Below are 18,650 nucleotides of genomic sequence, written 5' to 3' on the forward strand. Positions count from 1 at the left end.
GCTGGGCAGTGAATAGGGCGAGGGGGGGAGGTCTACTTGCAGACAGAGACACAGCAGCCTCGGCTGTTGCAGACACGGGGAAGGACACGGAGACACGGACAACGCAGACAGAGACACGGAGAGCGGGTACAGAGACACGGACAGCGGGGACAGAGACACGGCCGAGCGTAGCGTCAGTCGCATGTTGTCTGTCTCCGCACCCGGCAGGGCGCGTCCACGGTGAGCCGAGTGGGGCACGCGGACACGGCGCCGACTCGAGGCCGACTCGCAGTCTCCGTGGAGACGTCGTAGGGAGAGAGACAAACACAGACACACACAGTGACACACACAGTGACACACACAGACACAGTGACGCACAGTGACAGACACAGTGACACACACACACACAGTGACACACACAGACACACACAGTGACACACAGTGACACACACAGACACGTACAGAGACACACACAGTGACACACAGAGACACACACAGTGACAGACACAGTGACACACACAGACACAGTGACAGATACAGTGACACACACAGTGACACACAGACACAGTGACACACACAGACACGTACAGAGACACAGAGACAGATACAGTAACACACAGACACGTACAGAGACGGAGAGACACACAGAGAGACACAGTAACACACAGACACGTACAGAGACATAGAGACAAACAGTAACACACACATACACGTAAAGAGACACATAGAGAGACACAGTAACACACAGGCACGTACAGAGACACAGTAATACACACAGACACGTACAGAGACACAGAGAGAGACAGTAACACACAGGCACGTACAGAGACACAGTAATACACACAGACACGTACAGAGACAGAGACACAGTAACACACAGACGCGTACAGAGACACAGAGAGAGACACAGTAATACACATAGACAAGTACAGAGACAATAATACACACAGACACGTACAGAGACACCTAGAGAGATAAACAGTAATACACAGACACGTACAGAGACAGTAATACACACAGACACGTACAGAGAAACACAGATACATAAACACACTAATACAGATGTAATACAGAAACGTACAGAGATCCGTAGACATTCATACAGAGGGACAGAAACAGTGAGACGGAGAGAGACGAGGATACGAACTCTTGAGATTTGTAGATAGAAAGATACACAGATAAGACATAGCCACAGATACAGACAAACATACACAAAGGGGCCGTCCATAAATGACGTCACGCACCCAAGAGGGGGGGTGTCAGCCACATTAAATACGCACTACAATGACAATAGTTTAAAGCGATTGAAGCATGTTTTATTTTTGGGGGAGGGGGGGCAGAGAGAGAGCTGTACATGGATTGACTGGAATACCGGAACGGAAATCGACGTTTTTTTTAAAACGATTCAATGCTCGATTAAACGGGAATCGACGGGTTTTTAACGATACCAAGCTTGATCCATGCTTGATCCATGCTCGAACATTTTTGGAATCGCTACAGTGATTCCTGCGGCGTGCTTTTCTGAGTCTAAAGAGACGATTTGTGGATCAAAAAGCCCATATTAGTACCGCCCCTTTGACGCTGATTGGCTTCCTTCAACATTAACATAATTAATTATTAATTCGGTCGCGTGTTTTATTCTGCGTGGTGCTCGATAAAAATGTTCACTGGCACATTGAACAGAGCTGCCCCCGGCCCCGTCGCGATTCCCGGCCCCGTTGCGATCCCCGGCCCCGTTGCGATCCCCGGCCCCGTTGCGATCCCCGGCCCCGTCGCGATCCCCGGCCCCCGACCAGGACGGTGGAGCCTGGACGGGATGGCATCACTCGCTTGGTCCCGGCGGGTTCCAGGTGGAGTTGGCTGTCTCCGGCTCCGTGCTGCACCCTCTCGCCACATGCCCCTCTCAGCGCGGTGTTATAGAGGCTGCTGCCAGCGGCGTGGCGGCTGGTCGGGCCCCTGGTATCTCTGCTCCGCCAGCCCCCGGATCGCCGCGTAGACCTCCTGCAGCAATGGCTCCGGCTCAGACGCTGGAGGTCCGATCCCAGCTGCCACATAGGCAGCCTGCGGCGACGGTGCAGGTTCGGCGATTGGCGTCATGGTCCCGGTAGCGCCGCGGAAATTGCCTGGCTGCTCCCCTCCACCGCGCCAGCCACCTGGCCCACGGGTAGTGCCCGGCCCACGGGTAGTGCCCGGCCCATGACCTGTTAATGAGCTTGTAGGATCCGGGCGGCCCACAGCGAGGTACGTTCTTCCGGCGTCACCACCGGCATTACAATGCCGGCACGGCAAGCGTAGGCAATGAGGTGCTCAACCACGAGGTTCTCGAGCGCCTCGTCAGCCAGGTGAGGGAAAGCCCTCCTCGCCAACACGAGCAGCGCACCCCTGTAGGCTAAAGGGGGCTCTCTATCCCCCCGCTGGCGGTCCTGGAACCGTCTAAAGGCGCCCTCAGCTGGGCAGTAGATCTCCCCCAAAGCCTCGTAGGCTGCCTGTAGCGTGGTCTTGGAAGGTCTAAGAGGCGAGCGGATCGTCATCTAGAACGGATGGCAACGCTCATAGCGCCTCTTCATCCGACCATCCGAGAGCGTGGATGGCAGCCACGAATCGGCGGACGAACGCCTCCCAATCACCTCCCTCGGCCACAAATTTTTCGACTAGCCCCAGCCGGCGCACCCTGCTCCCCCCGTTGGGTGTTTAGCCCTGGCGGCTTTGGCGGGAGCAGCGGCGGTGGCTGGCGTGACGAGGCTGGTTGCGGCTAATGCCCAGCTGGCTGGTCGGCCTCCAGGTCCCGTGGCGCCTCCTCCCGTAGTACGAGTGGGAGAGGGGGTCCCGGCGCCAGCGGGCCCCCCATAGGGAGCAGACGCAGTAGTTCCTGGAGTGCCTTCTTCACGTCGCCCATGCGGTCCTCCATGGGGTCCGGGCCCCCTGCTGCTGCTCCTGGTAGCAGGCCCGCTTGTTGCCCTGGACGTGGAGGATCCCTGGCCCCTGCTTCCTCTTCTGTTGACTCTCTTCCGCGGAGGTTCTTCCTTATAGCCATTGTCGATCCCACCGCTGGAGGATCCCCGGCCCCTGCTTCCTCTTCTGTTGGCTCTCTTCCACGGAGATTCTTCCTTGTAGCCATTGTCAATCCCACCGCTGCTACCAGATGTAAAGGAGAGCCGACACAAGGTTGCAGGGGGTTCGTCTTTTATTCCTTCTCCCAGTCCACACTCGTCCCCAGCCTTCTCGATACGGTTCCCACTAATTCTCCCTCTTTTTCCCGCCCGTTCTCTCTTATATCTCCTCACCTGCTCGTCCCCCTTCCCCTGTCACCGTCCCACTCCCCCTTCCTTTTGGTGGGAATCCTTCCCCTGACATCTCTTACACCAGGCATGTCCAAAGTCCGTCAGAGTTCATACGGCCCGCAGCTTCGGTCTTATAATGTGTTATTTATGGCTCGCTAGCTCTGTCAGAATAAATAAATCATTAAACTTTAAAGATATTATCCCTCTTTCAGCCACACGGTGGCAGCACCATTCTAATGCTCTCTGGCTGAATGCGCTGAATGTTAATCTTCAAGTGAAAGATGCAGTGGTGAGCCAGCTATATGCTCACACCAAGGCCTTTGGAACCAAACTGCAACTTTTCCAAAGACACTTGTCCCAAACAGAGCCCTGCACCGCGCACTTCCCAGCTTTAAAAGAGGTCATTGACAGTTTCTCACAGGACAACATCGGTGCCAAATGAAGAGTTATGCAACAGCTATCGCATCTCTTTCTGTGGAATTTAACAAACGCTTTCGGGACTTTACAGTTATTGAAAAGAACATGTTGCTTTTCTCTTCTCCCATCTCCGTGGACCCTGATGATGCTCCTCCACAGCTGCATCTGGAGCTCATTGAGCTGCAGTTTGATGATGAGTGCCGCGGGAAACACCAGCAGTGTTCTCTTGTTGACTTTTACCGGCAGCTGGACAAAAGCAGGTTTCCAGAAATGCGGTCATTCGCTAAGAAAATGCTGATGTTATTCGGCTCTACATATTTGTGTGAGCATACATTCTCAGTCATGAACTTAAATAAGAACCGATTTAGGTCAAGGATGAGTGACTCCAAATTGCGTGGCATTTTATGCATCTCAACCACTGCCCTCAAGTCTGACCTGGTCGCTTTACTGAAATCTAGATCTCAGTATCACCCTTCTCATTAGTGTCAGCAAGTTATATGTTCCTTGATCAATCTGAAATTGAGTGTTTTGAACGGTAACATCTGTCACTATTAACAGTGAAAAGCCTAAAGCACACTAATGCACTTGGACTTATGGCGCTTGTTTTTATTAAACTCTTGAATAAGATTTGGTTATAACTGTTGATGTTATGTACCTGTAGATGTGACACAAACTCTTGCTTTCTGAAAGATCTTGTAAAAGACAAAATTCACTTGTTTTAAAGTTTAATGATAACAGACCACTTTGCATTACTTATAACTCCTGTTTAAAATGTTCATGAGGCAAATTCATTTAACTCATGGAAATTTAAGGCATTCTATACAGTTTGTTCAATGTTATCTGACTGAATGAAAGGCAGAATTGTGTATTTAGAGTTGTTCACGTCTGCCTGAGTGGCTTATATTTGGTTACATTGTCATTTGAAAAATAAAGGTAATTGTGACAATGATAATTGTTTTATAACGGTGTGTTTTCACGTAACTTTTGTGGTAAAAATGTCGGAAGAAACTATTGGCCCCCGGGCATCTTCACTTTATCAAATTTGGCCCTCTTTGCAAAAAGTTTGGACACCCCTGCCTTACACTGCACCTTTTGGTGTCCTCTGGTCTAACACCGTTTTGAGACTAGGCTCAAAAGAAAGCTGTCTCTGGTGTGGACCAATCAGTTTCAAAGACAATGCATATATTATCAGAGTATGTTTTTTGTTTGCATTATGACCACAAGTATTGTGGTTAATGCAGACATGATTCCTTGTGAAAGGTTTCAGTTTGGTGTTTTAACATCTCAACACCTGTTTTGTTGCCACAAAAAAGGGGAAAATCTATTCTCACAAGTTCAACATGCATGCGTACTAATATTTGTGGACTAATCTGCGATTAATGAACGATAGCAGTCCTCAACAGCAGCCAGGCGTCTGCCTCATATGCAGGACAAGACGATTCCCTACAACATGAGTACAATAGGAACGCCACAGTGGCAAGATGTTAACTACCTCGTCTGGTATGCAGGAGGTCTTGGGTTCGATCCCAATCCTGACAATGCATGCTGTTTATTTAGAGTTTGTGTCTCTCTCTTTCGGGTCTTCCGGTTTTTCCTCTTTATATTTAGAATCTTTATATTTATAATCAACGTGCGTTTAAGAGTATTTGGCTGCTATAAATTTCCACGTGATGATAAGTCACTTAGTTGAGCTATCATTTTTGATGGACAGGTCACTTCTGAAAAAGAGCGATCTGGCTAGAAATCATAAAACTATCTAGATTTGAAGCTTTCGTGACTGCAGGAATCCATACTCTCTGGTTCTTTTGGTAAAGTCACGTAGGTATAAAATAAAATTAAAATAAATCACGACGTTTCGATTGCAACATAAGCAATCATCAGGTGGGAAAACCACAGCAAGAAAAATTTGTTTTGCTGAAGTGGTAGAGAGATGCCGTGGTAAGAGGTTATATAGGTAAGAGAGGGGGGAGGGGGAAGCGAGGGGGGTAGGGGGAGCGTTGCGTGGACGCTAGGAGAGGGACGTGAAGCTGGACGGGGGGGGGGTAATGGGCGGGGCTGGAAGTGGGAGGCTGAGAGAGCTGGGGATGCGCGGGGGGGGATGCAACGACAACGCCACTTCAGCAACACTGCCAATGAAGCAAACAATGCCAATGCAGCAGCAATGCCAAACGCTGGGGATGCAATTAACTCGGCAAAATAGACTAGTGCCCGGCAAATATGATGGAACAACCATAAACAGTGAATGTTTTTTTCCTGGTTAATAACATCCTTCCAATGATTGCTCAATTTGTATCCATCTTCTTGGTTGAAGTTATGTCTATGTTTATATATCTGGATGGCTTCATGAACAAACCTTTGATAGTAGCCCAAAGGTTTGCAGAGTACCTTGGTCTCGGAAAAAAACAATATCATGAGAGCCCACAGTGTTATAGCAATGGTCAGCTACGGCAGAGGAATTGGTTCTGCCGTGTTTCAGATCTGCCTTGTGCTCGTGGACATGGTCCGAGACATGTCGTTTTGTTTCCCCAATGTAACAGCCACCGTAGGTGCAACTTAGTTTGTAGACTCCAGGATATTGCATGCCAGGAATGACATCCTTCACAGATGGGATTAGGTCATGGATTTTGTGTACTGTACTGAATCGGACCTGGATCTTGTGTTTGTTTAAGATTTTGGAAATCTTTTGGTCACACCTGCTAGGTATGGTAACGTGATGGTTTTGATCGGCTTCTCAGGGGGTTTATCCATGGTTGGAGAAACAGCTTTGCGAATAATGCGGTCCGAGTACCCATTCATCTTGAGGGCCTGGTGTATGTGTTCCAGTTCACTGGCTAGGTGGTGTTGGTTGGAAATACAGTGGGCCCTATGGTGTAGTGTTTTAATGATGGAATTCTTCTGTTCCGGATGGTGGTGGGAATCAGGTTTCAGATAGGAATCTGTGTGGGTGGCTTTCCTGTAGACAGAGTGTCCCAATGAGCCATCAAGTCTCTTCTCAAAAAAAAACATCCAGGAAGGGTAGCTTACCATTCTTCTCTACTTCCATGGTGAATTTAATGGATGGTCTATTTTAACTGAGAGACAAAAGGTGGCCGATTGTGGTTGCTGCTGGCTATGCCACCCCCTCTTGTGTCGTGCCGATTTTGATAAGATCCTCGCTAACAGCACCTGCATTTGCCCCATCAGTCTGCATTTGCGTATGTACAATAGTAAACGTACGTGTGTGTGTGTATACATCTAATTAGATCTTAGAATGTCTGTTTTTTCTTCCCCAGATGTCTTCATATATGGAATGTCCGGTCATCAAACAAGAAAACGAAGAGAGTGCATGCTCTTGGATGTGTCCTGACTTGACTGTTAAATACGAAGATGCTGCTGGTGAGAAAACACTTTAAAGCCCTTGGCAATAGTCAAAATATGAATCATCATTGCAGGAACAACAATTGCTGCTGCTGCAATTGTGATCCCAAATTAGTAATTTGCAGGTATAGTGGCAAGGTGTTAACTACCTCACCTAGTATACAGGGAGGTAGTGGGTTCGATCCTGACCCTGACGGCTACTATATATTTTTTGAGTTTGCGTGTTCTCCCTGTGGTCACATGCATTTTTCTCCGGGTCCTCCGGTTTTCCTTCCACATTTAAAAACATGCGTTCAGAGTATTTGGTTGCTATAAATTTTCACGTGATAAACCACTTCGTTGAGCTACCATTTGTGGCCAGGTTGCTTCTGAAAATATGGTATATAGCTCAGTGGGCCTTACCCGGTAAAATAAAAAAAACATTTATGTAGTTTGTTTAACACATAGAATATCGTGACCAATATTATCCATAACAGTTTTTTTTTGCGGGTTATATCACGTAAATATAACTAGCATGACTATAGACAGACATATTAGCAGACAGATATCACCAAGATACATAGCGAGAGCAACACAGGTAACAGAGAGGGGTGATCGTCTCTGTGTGGTGGCCTTAAATAGACAGAGGGGGGGGCGGAGGCAGAGAGAGGGAGGAGGGTTAGAGAAAAAATTAGCATATCAATGAGTGGTCAACAGACGTGGTGCTGCGAATGCGATCCACGTCTGTTGACCACTCATTGATATGCTAATTTTTTCTCTAACCCTCCTCCCTCTCTCTGCCTCCGCCCCCCCCTCTGTCTATTTAAGGCCACCACACAGAGACGATCACCCCTCTCTGTTACCTGTGTTGCTCTCGCTATGTATCTTGGTGATATCTGTCTGCTAATATGTCTGTCTATAGTTTTCTGGTTAGATTTTATGTCGCTATTTCATTATACCTGATGATGATTGCTTGTGTTGCAATCGAAACGTCGTATTCTATTATTTAATTTAATTTATTATTTTATCTTTAGACGTGACTTAACCGAAAGAAACAAATAATAATTCCTGCAGTCACGAAAGTTCTAAAATTAAGATATAACTAGCATGGTTTTTTTAAAAGTGACAAACCTTACTAATTGGTTGTGTCGGGTGGTGGTGGGTTTAATGACACATTTATATTTACACCATTTAACCCAAATAAAACCTCTTATAGTTTTATACATCAAAGATAAATGTTAAAGAGAAGCCACAGTGCTACTGTGGTCATGCGACTCAAACTATGAACCACATCGCAAATCACTGTTGTCTGCGCTCCTTCAAAGGAGGAGTAGGAAAACTAAGCAAACATTCTCTAGAAGCCCTCTCATGGACACCAGACCTCAGCATTGACATTCAGCTCCCCGGACACATTGCCAGATGCAGTCATAGAATTGCAGAAGCAAAGTGACATGAAGTGTCTAACTATATTTTGCTCAAACACCAGACATTTTTTTTCCTGAATAAGCAGACGATCCTTTCTGTTCTGAATAGTTGAAGTGTCTTTTTTGAGTAACGGTACTTGAAAGCACACATGCAGACAGACACGGGTGCAACAAACTATTTCAACTGTGGGCCCCCCTCCTTTCTCCTGACTAATTTTTACTGAAATTGCTACGGATGGTTTTTAACCCCCGTGTATAATAATATGTAGGCTCTAACTACATTATTGTGTATTGGGATTTAGAGGAAGACAGTCTGCAAGTGAGAGTATTACTAAAAAATTAACCCGTAAAAACAAAGTTTTTCACTATAAATCCTTTATATGCGTGGCATCGGTTTTATTGTATTATTCATTTCTGTTTTTCTTGAGTAAGAGTTTCATTTTTATCACATTGGTATTTTAAATTAAATATGCAATTTTTTTTTCCTAAAAATTGTCATGCACAACGAGTCTGTGTGCAAAATGTCAGCTCGATTGGATCACAGGAAGTGGGTTAAAAAACGACCGAAAGATTTGCATGGTCGTAAGCGCGCAAGCAAGTTAACTTAATATAAAGGATTTAAAAATATTTAAAGGTAACAATATTCACAATTAAGTTATTCTGCGTCTTGGTTTTCATGCACATGTTAGTTAATAAGAAACCCTGATGGGCTTCTTCTTGGTTCTTTCGGTAAAGTCACGTAGAATTGAAATAATAAAATAATAAAAATATAACATAATAAAATAAAAAACAAATAATCGAAATTTAACCCTGATGGTGTTCAGTCACAAACATCAGTAGTAGCGGCTACTAAATTTTACACTGTGTGTATTTTTCGGAAATATTTTTTCATTTGTAACTATGTTTTATAGACATTTATGGTTAATTGTTGGAATGAAAAAATATATATTTTACTTGTTTATCTGTTGATTCGGGGGGCCCCCCTTGTGACCAACTGGGCCCCTTTGCGTCGAATAACGCTGCCACATAACCCCCCCCCCCCCCCTTGATTGCTCACCTGTGCAGACCCACATCAAGGCCATAACTGATCAAAAATATATAAATATATATTCCCACAACAAGCAAAATGCTGACACACGCCAGGGCTGTAACCGATACAATATTTACACGGCAACTCGTGATGTCATTCATAATAGATTTTTGGGTCAGAACGCTTGAGAAAAATGCGTGTCGTGCAGCCTCCAACACCTGAGACAGCCAATTAATAATGCTATCACGTGGTTGAACAAACGAGCCAGCTTGTTACTGCTTCAGCACCCCACCGGTGTGTGGTTGGAGAGCGATCCACACAGACATTGAACAGTTGGCTACGGACCTTTTAGCTGGTAGTGACAGCCAGCATCATCGGGCAGTTGCCAAAATTGGCAACTGATACATGTGAACTGCTCTCCAACACACCTGTGTGCAGAAACAGTAATAAAATGGCACATTTGTTCATCCGCACAGCACTCGACAACAACTGTGATGAACAGGTTGGAGGTTAAAGTGAAATCGTCGCCGTTGTTCAGATTCTAGATTTGAAGCTTTCGTGACTGCAAGGATTCATACTCTTAGGTTTTTCGGTAAAGTCACGTAGGGGAAAAATAAATAATTTAAAATAATATAAATAATAATAGAAATAAAATAATAAATCACGACACAAGTCTCTGTCATCAGGTGGGACCGTCACAGCTAGATTCACTTATTATTTCTATTATTTTTTATTTTTTACCTACGTGACTTTACCGAAAAACCTAAGAGTATGTTGTTCAGATTACCTAAAACAACAAAATCGGTCCAGACCAGCACATGAGTTTAACGGTGCTGCTTTTAAATACATATTTGCTGCTTCACTGGAATTTAAAGCACAAGTCCAACTATGGCAACACATTGACAATTCCAATTATTAATGGGTGGAACGTCCCTCTCCAACCTGTGTGGCTGCCTTTTTATGTAATAGAACAGTTGCCCATCAAAGTCCGTGGTATATTTTCTAAATTACAGCTCTAGATCTGAATATCGTTAAGGTTGAAGAAGGCAGCGATTATTCAGAGGGGACAGCGGATTTCCACGATGGACGTCCGGCCGCTCCAGAACTGAACTTGACCACCAAGGTGGAGGTGTGGGCGGACGACGTAAAAAAATTCATCCAGGTGGAGTTGTTGGAGGAGGACACTGGTCAAGGTAATTCTCCGTTTGAGTGCATCGCAGACCAACGTGCATAATGTGCAGCCTGTACACACGATCCACTCGCACCGAATGCGCACCGCACTAATTGCACACAAATACACAAAAACTTGCACTACTCTTCCCGCTGACTGGACAGCGCGTACATGAAGAATGCTCTCTAAAGAGCCTATTCATATTATTTTTGTTATGCTTGTTTACCCAGGAAAGCCTCGCTGAGTCTCAAGACTCTTTTTCAGGAGGGTTGTGCTAAGTTCTACAGTAGGGGGATGATGATGTTGTTACCGCTACTGTGTGTGATCTCAGTTGGACATTGGTGAAAAAGGGATTCATAGCTCATCGGATTCCTCCAGTATAAATACATATTCTGATTCAATTGTGTAATTTGCAGGTACATTTTTCAGCATTGGGATGTTTTGGCCAATACCAGTTGCATTGTGTGGGTTTTGTTTTGTCATGTGCGAAAACCGGAACTCTTGATCTGCCACCAACAGTTACTTGCACGTAGGGCAGGCATTCATAGAGAATGTTTAGAGCTGGTATAGGACAGATTGCAATTTTTTTTTAAATACCCATAGTCAGGTGAAGTCATCTGTGACCGCGCTGAACTCATCAGTGATCAAGGCTCAGGCTCGGTCAAATATGGCACCAATATGGTTGCTAATGCAAGTGCTGTTGTGTTTTTCAGACGGTTAAATTGCAGGCACAATTAGCTCTTATAAAAGAGGCTTACATCCACATTTATATGAGCTCTGAACAAAAAAAAAACGAGAATCAAGCTGGCAACGAATTTGTGCTCTTGAATTTGGCTTTCTAAATGGCATCTGTGCTGGTTTAAATCTACTGCTGTAAATAAATACATAACGTGTGATTAATTGTTTTTTTTAACACCCAAGACTCAAAGGGCTCTTCTTGGACAATGTTTATCATTCTTAACAGGAGGGTTTGTAACTGCCTCGTTTATTTACATGTAAGTATTTCCACTTGTGAAAGACATTTGTGTGGGTATTTTACAGTTCTAGAGTCAACGACGGTTCAAGTTGAAGAAACCAGTGAGAGGCCAGAGGAGATGGGGAATTCCTGCGGACGTGCTGACACGTCGGACCGGAATTTCATTGAGGTGGAGCTGTCGGAGGAGGACATTGCTGAAGGTGAGTCTTTACCCTTGATCGCATCGTTGAGAAAAAAAATGCGATCATCCCCTTTTGTTTTTATTGCAACCATATTCCCAGACGTTGCGACCATTGGGAGCCATGCTACAAGACGAAGACGTTTTTCTTACGCAAAACTTATCCCGTCGGTGTGATTAGCGTGCGTCGTGTCAAAGAACAGCTCCAAAATTAAGGCTCATTCTTCGTGCGCTCCATTTAGATAGCCCTGTTCTCAAACAACCTTTGGCGGCGAAGCTAAATCATTTATAAGAACAAGGACTCCTGGGGTTGGACCAACCCAGGAAACAGTGGTCAGCCCTAAATACACTGCAGAAAAGGGGATGGAAATGTGGTCCCCTTATCTTATGTAGATTTATATAGCAGTGCCATAATGCAAGGTGTTTTACAACAGTTATAAAATTGTACCTTAGATGATAGTGGTTGACATAAAGGATGAGGTTGTTAAAAGTGGTGGTGGAGCTATGGTGCCAGCAGGACAGGTGGGAGTGGTTAAGGAGCAGTTTGGGTAGTGATAGGGGTGGGGGAAGTGATAGAGGTTGGGGTAATGGTAATGGTAGTGATAGGGGTTGGGGCAGTGATGGGGGTTGGGGTAGTGATGGGGGTTGGGGTAGTGATGGGGGTTGGGGTAGTGATGGGGGTTGGGGTAGGCCTGGTCTTAGCTGGGGGTCGGAGTAGCAGTCGCAGGATTGGCTAGGGAGAGGAAATGAGTCACCAGAGCCAGACTTCGGATCACATGATCCAACACTGCCCGTACCGCTGATTCATGGGCAATATCACCGAGATCCAGCAAGCCTCCAACGATGCTATAGATTAGCTTAATAACCTCCATATACTAGCAAATGCAAACCTAAGGTGTTACCGTTGCTGTTTCTGCTGCTTATTTTTCTCGCGTCACTTAATTGAACCCTCCATTTGCATTTTGAACCATGTCTGGCATACGAAGCAAAGGAAATGGAACTCCTGTGCGAGGAGTGCGGAAAGGGAGGAGGATGCGTCGACGCGATGAAAGACAAAGCGGAACATGCCAGCAAGACCTCGCGATCCTGCAGGCAGTGCGGGAAGTCACTCGAAGGCACCACACTGCTCGTGGCGGTCGCCGCCGATGGGAGAAAGCACACGTGCGAAGAGTGTGGGAAGGCATTTGCAACGCGGTACACCTTAAAAAAACATTCCAGGATACACAGCGGAGAGTGGCCACACGTGTGCATCGAGTGTGGGAAGGGGTTCGCAACTCGCTTTGACTTGGAGAAGCACGCTAAAGTACACACCGGTGAGAAGCCGCACTTGTGCAAAGAGTGCGGGAAGGGCTTTGCGCATCGCTACAATTTGGAAACGCACTCCATATCGCACACCGGCGAGTGGCCGCACGTGTGCAAGGAGTGCGGGAAGGGCTTTAGGCAGCGTTCTGACTTGGAGACGCACACAAGGACGCACACCGGTGAGAAGCCGTACGTGTGCAAAGAGTGCGGCAAGGGCTTTGCAAGACGCGCCCACTTAGAGGCGCACTTCATCTCGCACACGGGCAAGTGGCGGCATGTGTGCAAGGAGTGCGGTAAGGGCTTCGCACAGCGGTCCGATTTGGACAGGCACATGAGAACGCACACGGGCGAGTGGCCCTTTGTGTGCAAGGAGTGCGGCAAGGGATTTGCGCAATGTTCAGACTTGGAGAGGCACACGAGGACGCACACAGGCGAGAAGCCGCACGTTTGCAAGGAGTGCGGCAAGGAGTTTTCACGGATCTACACTTTAAAGAGACATTCGGTAACGCACGCCCAAGAATGAAACTTTGAATCGATTTTTGTTGGTGTTGAAAGCAATGGTGATTGCTTTTTTTCATCCAATGCTCCTGCCCCATTGTATACTCTTAAATAATGTATGTTTAATTATTATGCGTCTTTACCCTGGAGAGCCTCACTGAGTCTCAATATTTTTGAGGGATGATCATGCCGTTTTTTTCATAACAGGGAGTGATTTTCTCATCCTGATTGAGTCAATTTGCAAGTCATTTGTATTGCATCTGGATATTTATCCAATAGCTGTTACGCTTATATAGTTTCCTAGCTATGGGGAGGAAATATTGTAACCCAAAGGAATCCTATGCGGAACAGTAAAACAAAATAGAAACTCCACCTAAAGAAAGGTGGGCAAGCCAGGGACTCGAAGCTCGGGACATGAGGCACAATCAAGACCGTTGCACCAAACCTGTGTAATGACAGTCGAGCCGACATGTGGTGTGAGTGGACTAGTGGCCATGGGAGGTAATGATAAGAGTATCAGCTGTGAGTGCGAAGCGACTGGTGGCTACGGGAATGATCGATAAGGGAGTGCGGTCAGGTGACGGAAGAGGACGGTAAAATCTGCTGGTGGAGCGAGTGTCCAGAGTCAGCGAGACGGTTCGGGAAGGGGGGCTTGGCCTTGGTCTGTAAATATGGAGATGCGCGGGAGACTGGGCTGTTGCAGTGGGATTTCCGCCTGTCCAAGTGAACGTGTCTTCAATAAAGAACCATCTCAAGAATGGTGTGTTAAGTTGTTTTTACACCTGTATTCAGAATGTAATGGTCCTTGCTCTTTGAGTGCAGGTAACTCTTATATGCATGTACGTTATACTTCATTCGCACCGTACATAGCCAACTATGCTAATTGGAGGTGCGGAGGAAGGACAACACACTAAACACAAAAAGCAGTTCTAAAGAAATTAGTTTTCAATCTAGATTTAAAAGTGCGTAGCTCCAGTGGCTTCCTAATATCAGAAGGAAGAGCGTTCCTGACGACCGCAGTAGCGCCTCTGAAACCGTGCGATGTGGTGGCCATCTTTGTTCGATGACAAGACAAAAGGTGCTGCAAGGATGACCGGAGTTCACATGCTGGTTTATGCTCCTTTTCAAGTTTCATTTATTTGGCATAGCCCTGTGAGCCATGCGGCTCTTAAGTCGGGTGCAACCGCAACAAACAAAATATGAACACAGAACATCTTAAAGCGACGACGCGTAACAGAAACATCCTGGAATAAACCATCAAATATTACAAAAAAACGTATTTAAACGTTGTGTGCAAAAATCCCAATGTGGTGCAAGTCAACAATAACAACCATAAGACAATTTAGATTAACCATATGTTTTCGAATCACCAAAATAAAGCTATAAAAACAATGTAACAACAGTAATCATAGGAAGTGTGATTCAAATTGAACAATAAACGATATACATAACACGTACGACCAAACTTGCAGCCATAGCTGGCAGCATGACAATCCCAGTGTATGATGTGTGAGTGAGTCAGTGGTAGTGTGAGTGAATGTATGATGAGTGAGTCGATGTATGATGTGTGAGTGAGTTAGTGGTTGTATGAGTGAGTGTATGATGTGTGTGAGTAAGTGTATGATGAGTGAGTCGGTGTATGATGTGTGAGTAAGTCAGTGTCGGCCCCCTCTGCTCGCGCCTCTCGCCCACCACAAACGACCCCGCCAGCCGCTGGGAGCGCGCGCCTCAGGCGGCCTTCTTTTTTTCTTCTTCACGGCCTCGCCCCCCGGCCCCGTCGGCTCCCTCGGCTCCCCCGGCCCCCTCACAAACGGCCTCACAAACGGCCCCGCAAGGTATTGTTCTTCATTTGTGACAAACACTTTGTGTGTAATGAGTCTGTGTTGGGGTCCCCCCAATATATGTCGTGGGTAGGGACTGGAAAGTTGGTACTTATAACGAAACAATGTATAACGAGGAATTTTCCCCCATGAGAATAATGTGGGGGGTAGGGACTGTGAAAGCGTCAAAATCATTGCCCATGCAATGCAAAATGGGGCAATTTCTACCATAAGAAACAATGGAATAAGTTTGGGATAGGGACCGTAACTTAGGGACATGTGTTTCATACCTAGCAACCAAGATATGTACTGTACATTTACAGTACCTGTACTATACTGTACAACAATGTACACATTTATAACCTTTTAACAGCATTTAAACTTACCAAACGATTGAAAACCATTTTTATGAGCATTACGAAGCAGCCCTGTACACTTTAAAAGTTGTCCTTTTTTTTTAATAGAAAACGTATCCGTGACATTTTAAACCAATGACCCAAACCTAAAACCATTTTTTGTGTAAAAAAAGCACAGAATCTTAAGCATAATTTTATAACGATTTTACCCTATCCTGTCTCTGGTGTGGACCAATCAGTTTCAAAGACTGCATATATTATCAGAGTATTTTTTTTGGCATTCTGACCACAAGTATTGTGGTTAATGCAGACATGATTTCTTGTTAAAGGTTTCAGTTTGGTGTTTTAACAACTTTACACCTGTTTTGTTGCCAGAAAAAAGGGGAAAATCTATTCTCAGGTTTTACCTTAACCTACAATTCTTATTATCTTACCTTGAGGAGTGGATGAGTTATGCTTGATTGGCTTGATTGGAGGTGGAGTGAGAGGATTAGGCCAATTACAATGAGTACTCGTTACGCACAACATGAGAGAACACAATGGGACTGAGAAGCAGCAGACAGGATGCTGAGGATAGATGCTAAGAGAGCGGTGCACGCGCAAAATGTGAATTATACATTTTATATACTAAGCTAAACTGAGTCAAAACCACATTTTTGGGGGGAAATTTTACGTTAGGTTCCTCAAAACTGATGTGAGTACGAAACAACATATATCGCACCGACGTTTATCAGGAACTCCCTGTATCCAGATTTATTTTAAAATTTGGCCCCCAGCGCACGAGAATGCATACCTGCTTCACCACCGTCATCCATGCCTAGCTATAGCAACAAGCAAAGATTGTCACCAATATTGTAACCTGGTAAGCCAGGTGATTACCCAAAAACTATCAGCCATTATCCCTCCTTCATATTGATTAAGTGAACGCCCTTATAACGGCTAAGCCCCCCATCTTTCAGGCCATGATCCCAAAGGAACAGGTTCTGGATATGAGCAGGTTATTAGGTGGCCTCCATAGGACGTGTCGGTTTACTGGGGTGCGACGGTGGCAAGATGTTTAATTACCCCGCCTGGTGACCTGCGGTGACGTCATAGCCGAGTGACCAGTACTGAACCAACCTCTCTAACCACTACTGTAAATCAACAACCCCGTTTGTTCACTACACATTTTTTTTCTCTTTAGCCAATTTCTTTCTTTTTTAGCTCCAGGAGCTAAGGTGGGGGGGGGGGGGGTGTTGCTTGTTTTTTACCTTTTGGGGCAATTTATAAACTTTCCAGACCTAGGGCCTTTAGTGCACAACTCGAGTCTGCCCTCATAGCTATGCTAGCGGGTTTCCTCCCTGTAACCTTGTGCTTCATGGCGGACAGGTCCCTAGGGAAATAGTTCAATAATTCCCTGTCAATGGGAGGCCAGAGACCTTCCTGGGAGGAACGCGGGAACTTCTACAAAGCCTCCTGGACAAGACAGGAAAACACCGCCCTTTTCCGGGTTCTCAATCAGAAGTTAAGTGGGGTGAGTGGGAGGTGAAGAGGCAGTAAGCCATGATGATGACCCTTCAATCCTCACTTGAGGAACGGGGTGATGAGGTCAAGTCGCACGAAGCTAGACTGCTGGAGCTCGAAGAAGCCTATAACAAGCTAGATTTAAGGGGAGGGAGCGTCAACTTAAAGCCTTTGGCCTCCCGGAGGGAGCAGAGGGCAGTGCTGCCCAAGAAGCCCTCATCTACATTCAGAAGCATTTTGCCGATGCTCAAAAAACCTAGAATCTCCTGGTATGCAGCCTGTTAAGTCTGAATGGATAGCGCAGGTTTAGCAGGTTGGAAGGAGAGGTAGAGAGGACCTGATGGAGTCTAGCAACGTAAGGCTTCGCCCCCTGATGATCTTGCTTGCAATATGTCATGGTACCTCCGAGGTGCTGTAGACGGCGAGGGCAGCGGGAAGAAAGGGCATTCTACTGAAGGCCAACCGAGCTGTCAGACCTGGCCGATCCTGTGCAGGCCAACTACTAAACCTCACACAGCACATCGAAGATGGCTACCAACAGAAGATGATCACCGGCGCACCGTTTGTTCATCTATTTGCTGCATATGAGACTGTTCAACGCCGAAATTTTATCCACAAGCTGTACCTCATGACTGGCGACCCAGACCTTAACCAGACCATGTGTAGCCTGCTAGAGAACAGACACTTCTACGTGGAAATAAACGGGCAGAAAAGTAGATGGTGTTCCAAAAAGAACGGCTTACCACAAGGCAGTGTGCTTCCCCCACTTTTAATCAATATTTACACCAACGATCAGGCACTTCCTGCTGAATGTCAGCGGTTCATCGATATGCTGATGACCTCTATCACCACACAGCAGAGGAATTTCGAAAACACAGAGAAGATTCTGGAGAGGGCACTGCACGAGATGTCAAGATACTACCTGAATAATCAGCTCAAACCCAACCCAAGTAAACCCCAAATCTATGCTTTCCACCTGAGAAACTGGGATGCAGAGCGACACCTGAATGTCACCTGGGGAGACCAGAACCTCGAGCACCGGAGTCAGCCAGTGTACCTCGGGGTAACACTGGATCATATACTCAGCTACAAAAAGCGCACTTTAAATACCATAGCCAATGTCAACACACGAAACAACATTCCCACGCAAATTCAAAGTGGGGAGCACATTCATCCACTCTATGCACCACTCCTTAGCAATTTGTTTCTCTGTGGCTGAATATGCATGCTCTACCTGAGGACGCTCAACCCACCGTAAACATGTCGACTCCGCCCTAAATGACACATGCACAATCGTAACAGGGTGCCTGAGAACCACCCCTGTTCCCTGCCTATATGCACTATCTCATATAGTTCCCCTTAACATCAGGAGGAGGGTA

At 46.1% G+C, this 18,650-nt stretch overlaps 1 protein-coding gene across 3 annotated transcripts; it reads left to right on the forward strand.

Moving 5' to 3' along the window:
* LOC144737162 (uncharacterized) lies at window positions 1–14,350 on the forward strand. Of its 3 annotated transcripts, none has more exons than XM_078619879.1 (5): window positions 1–219; window positions 6,950–7,052; window positions 10,481–10,660; window positions 11,680–11,814; window positions 12,779–14,350. In XM_078619879.1, exons 2-5 carry the CDS (start codon window positions 6,950–6,952, stop codon window positions 13,615–13,617), a joined length of 1,257 nt encoding a protein of 418 aa, XP_078476005.1. In that variant the 5' UTR covers window positions 1–219; the 3' UTR covers window positions 13,618–14,350. The 3 variants fall into 3 exon arrangements, with proteins under 3 accessions (XP_078476005.1, XP_078476007.1, XP_078476006.1); XM_078619881.1 differs by having other exon boundaries at window positions 10,504–10,660; XM_078619880.1 differs by having other exon boundaries at window positions 1–126.
* Window positions 14,351–18,650: the final 4,300 nt, after the last annotated feature.

This window comes from Lampetra planeri, chromosome 65 (genome assembly GCF_965212315.1).
Source record: "Lampetra planeri chromosome 65, kcLamPlan1.2.h2, whole genome shotgun sequence".
NCBI lineage: Eukaryota > Metazoa > Chordata > Hyperoartia > Petromyzontiformes > Petromyzontidae > Lampetra > Lampetra planeri.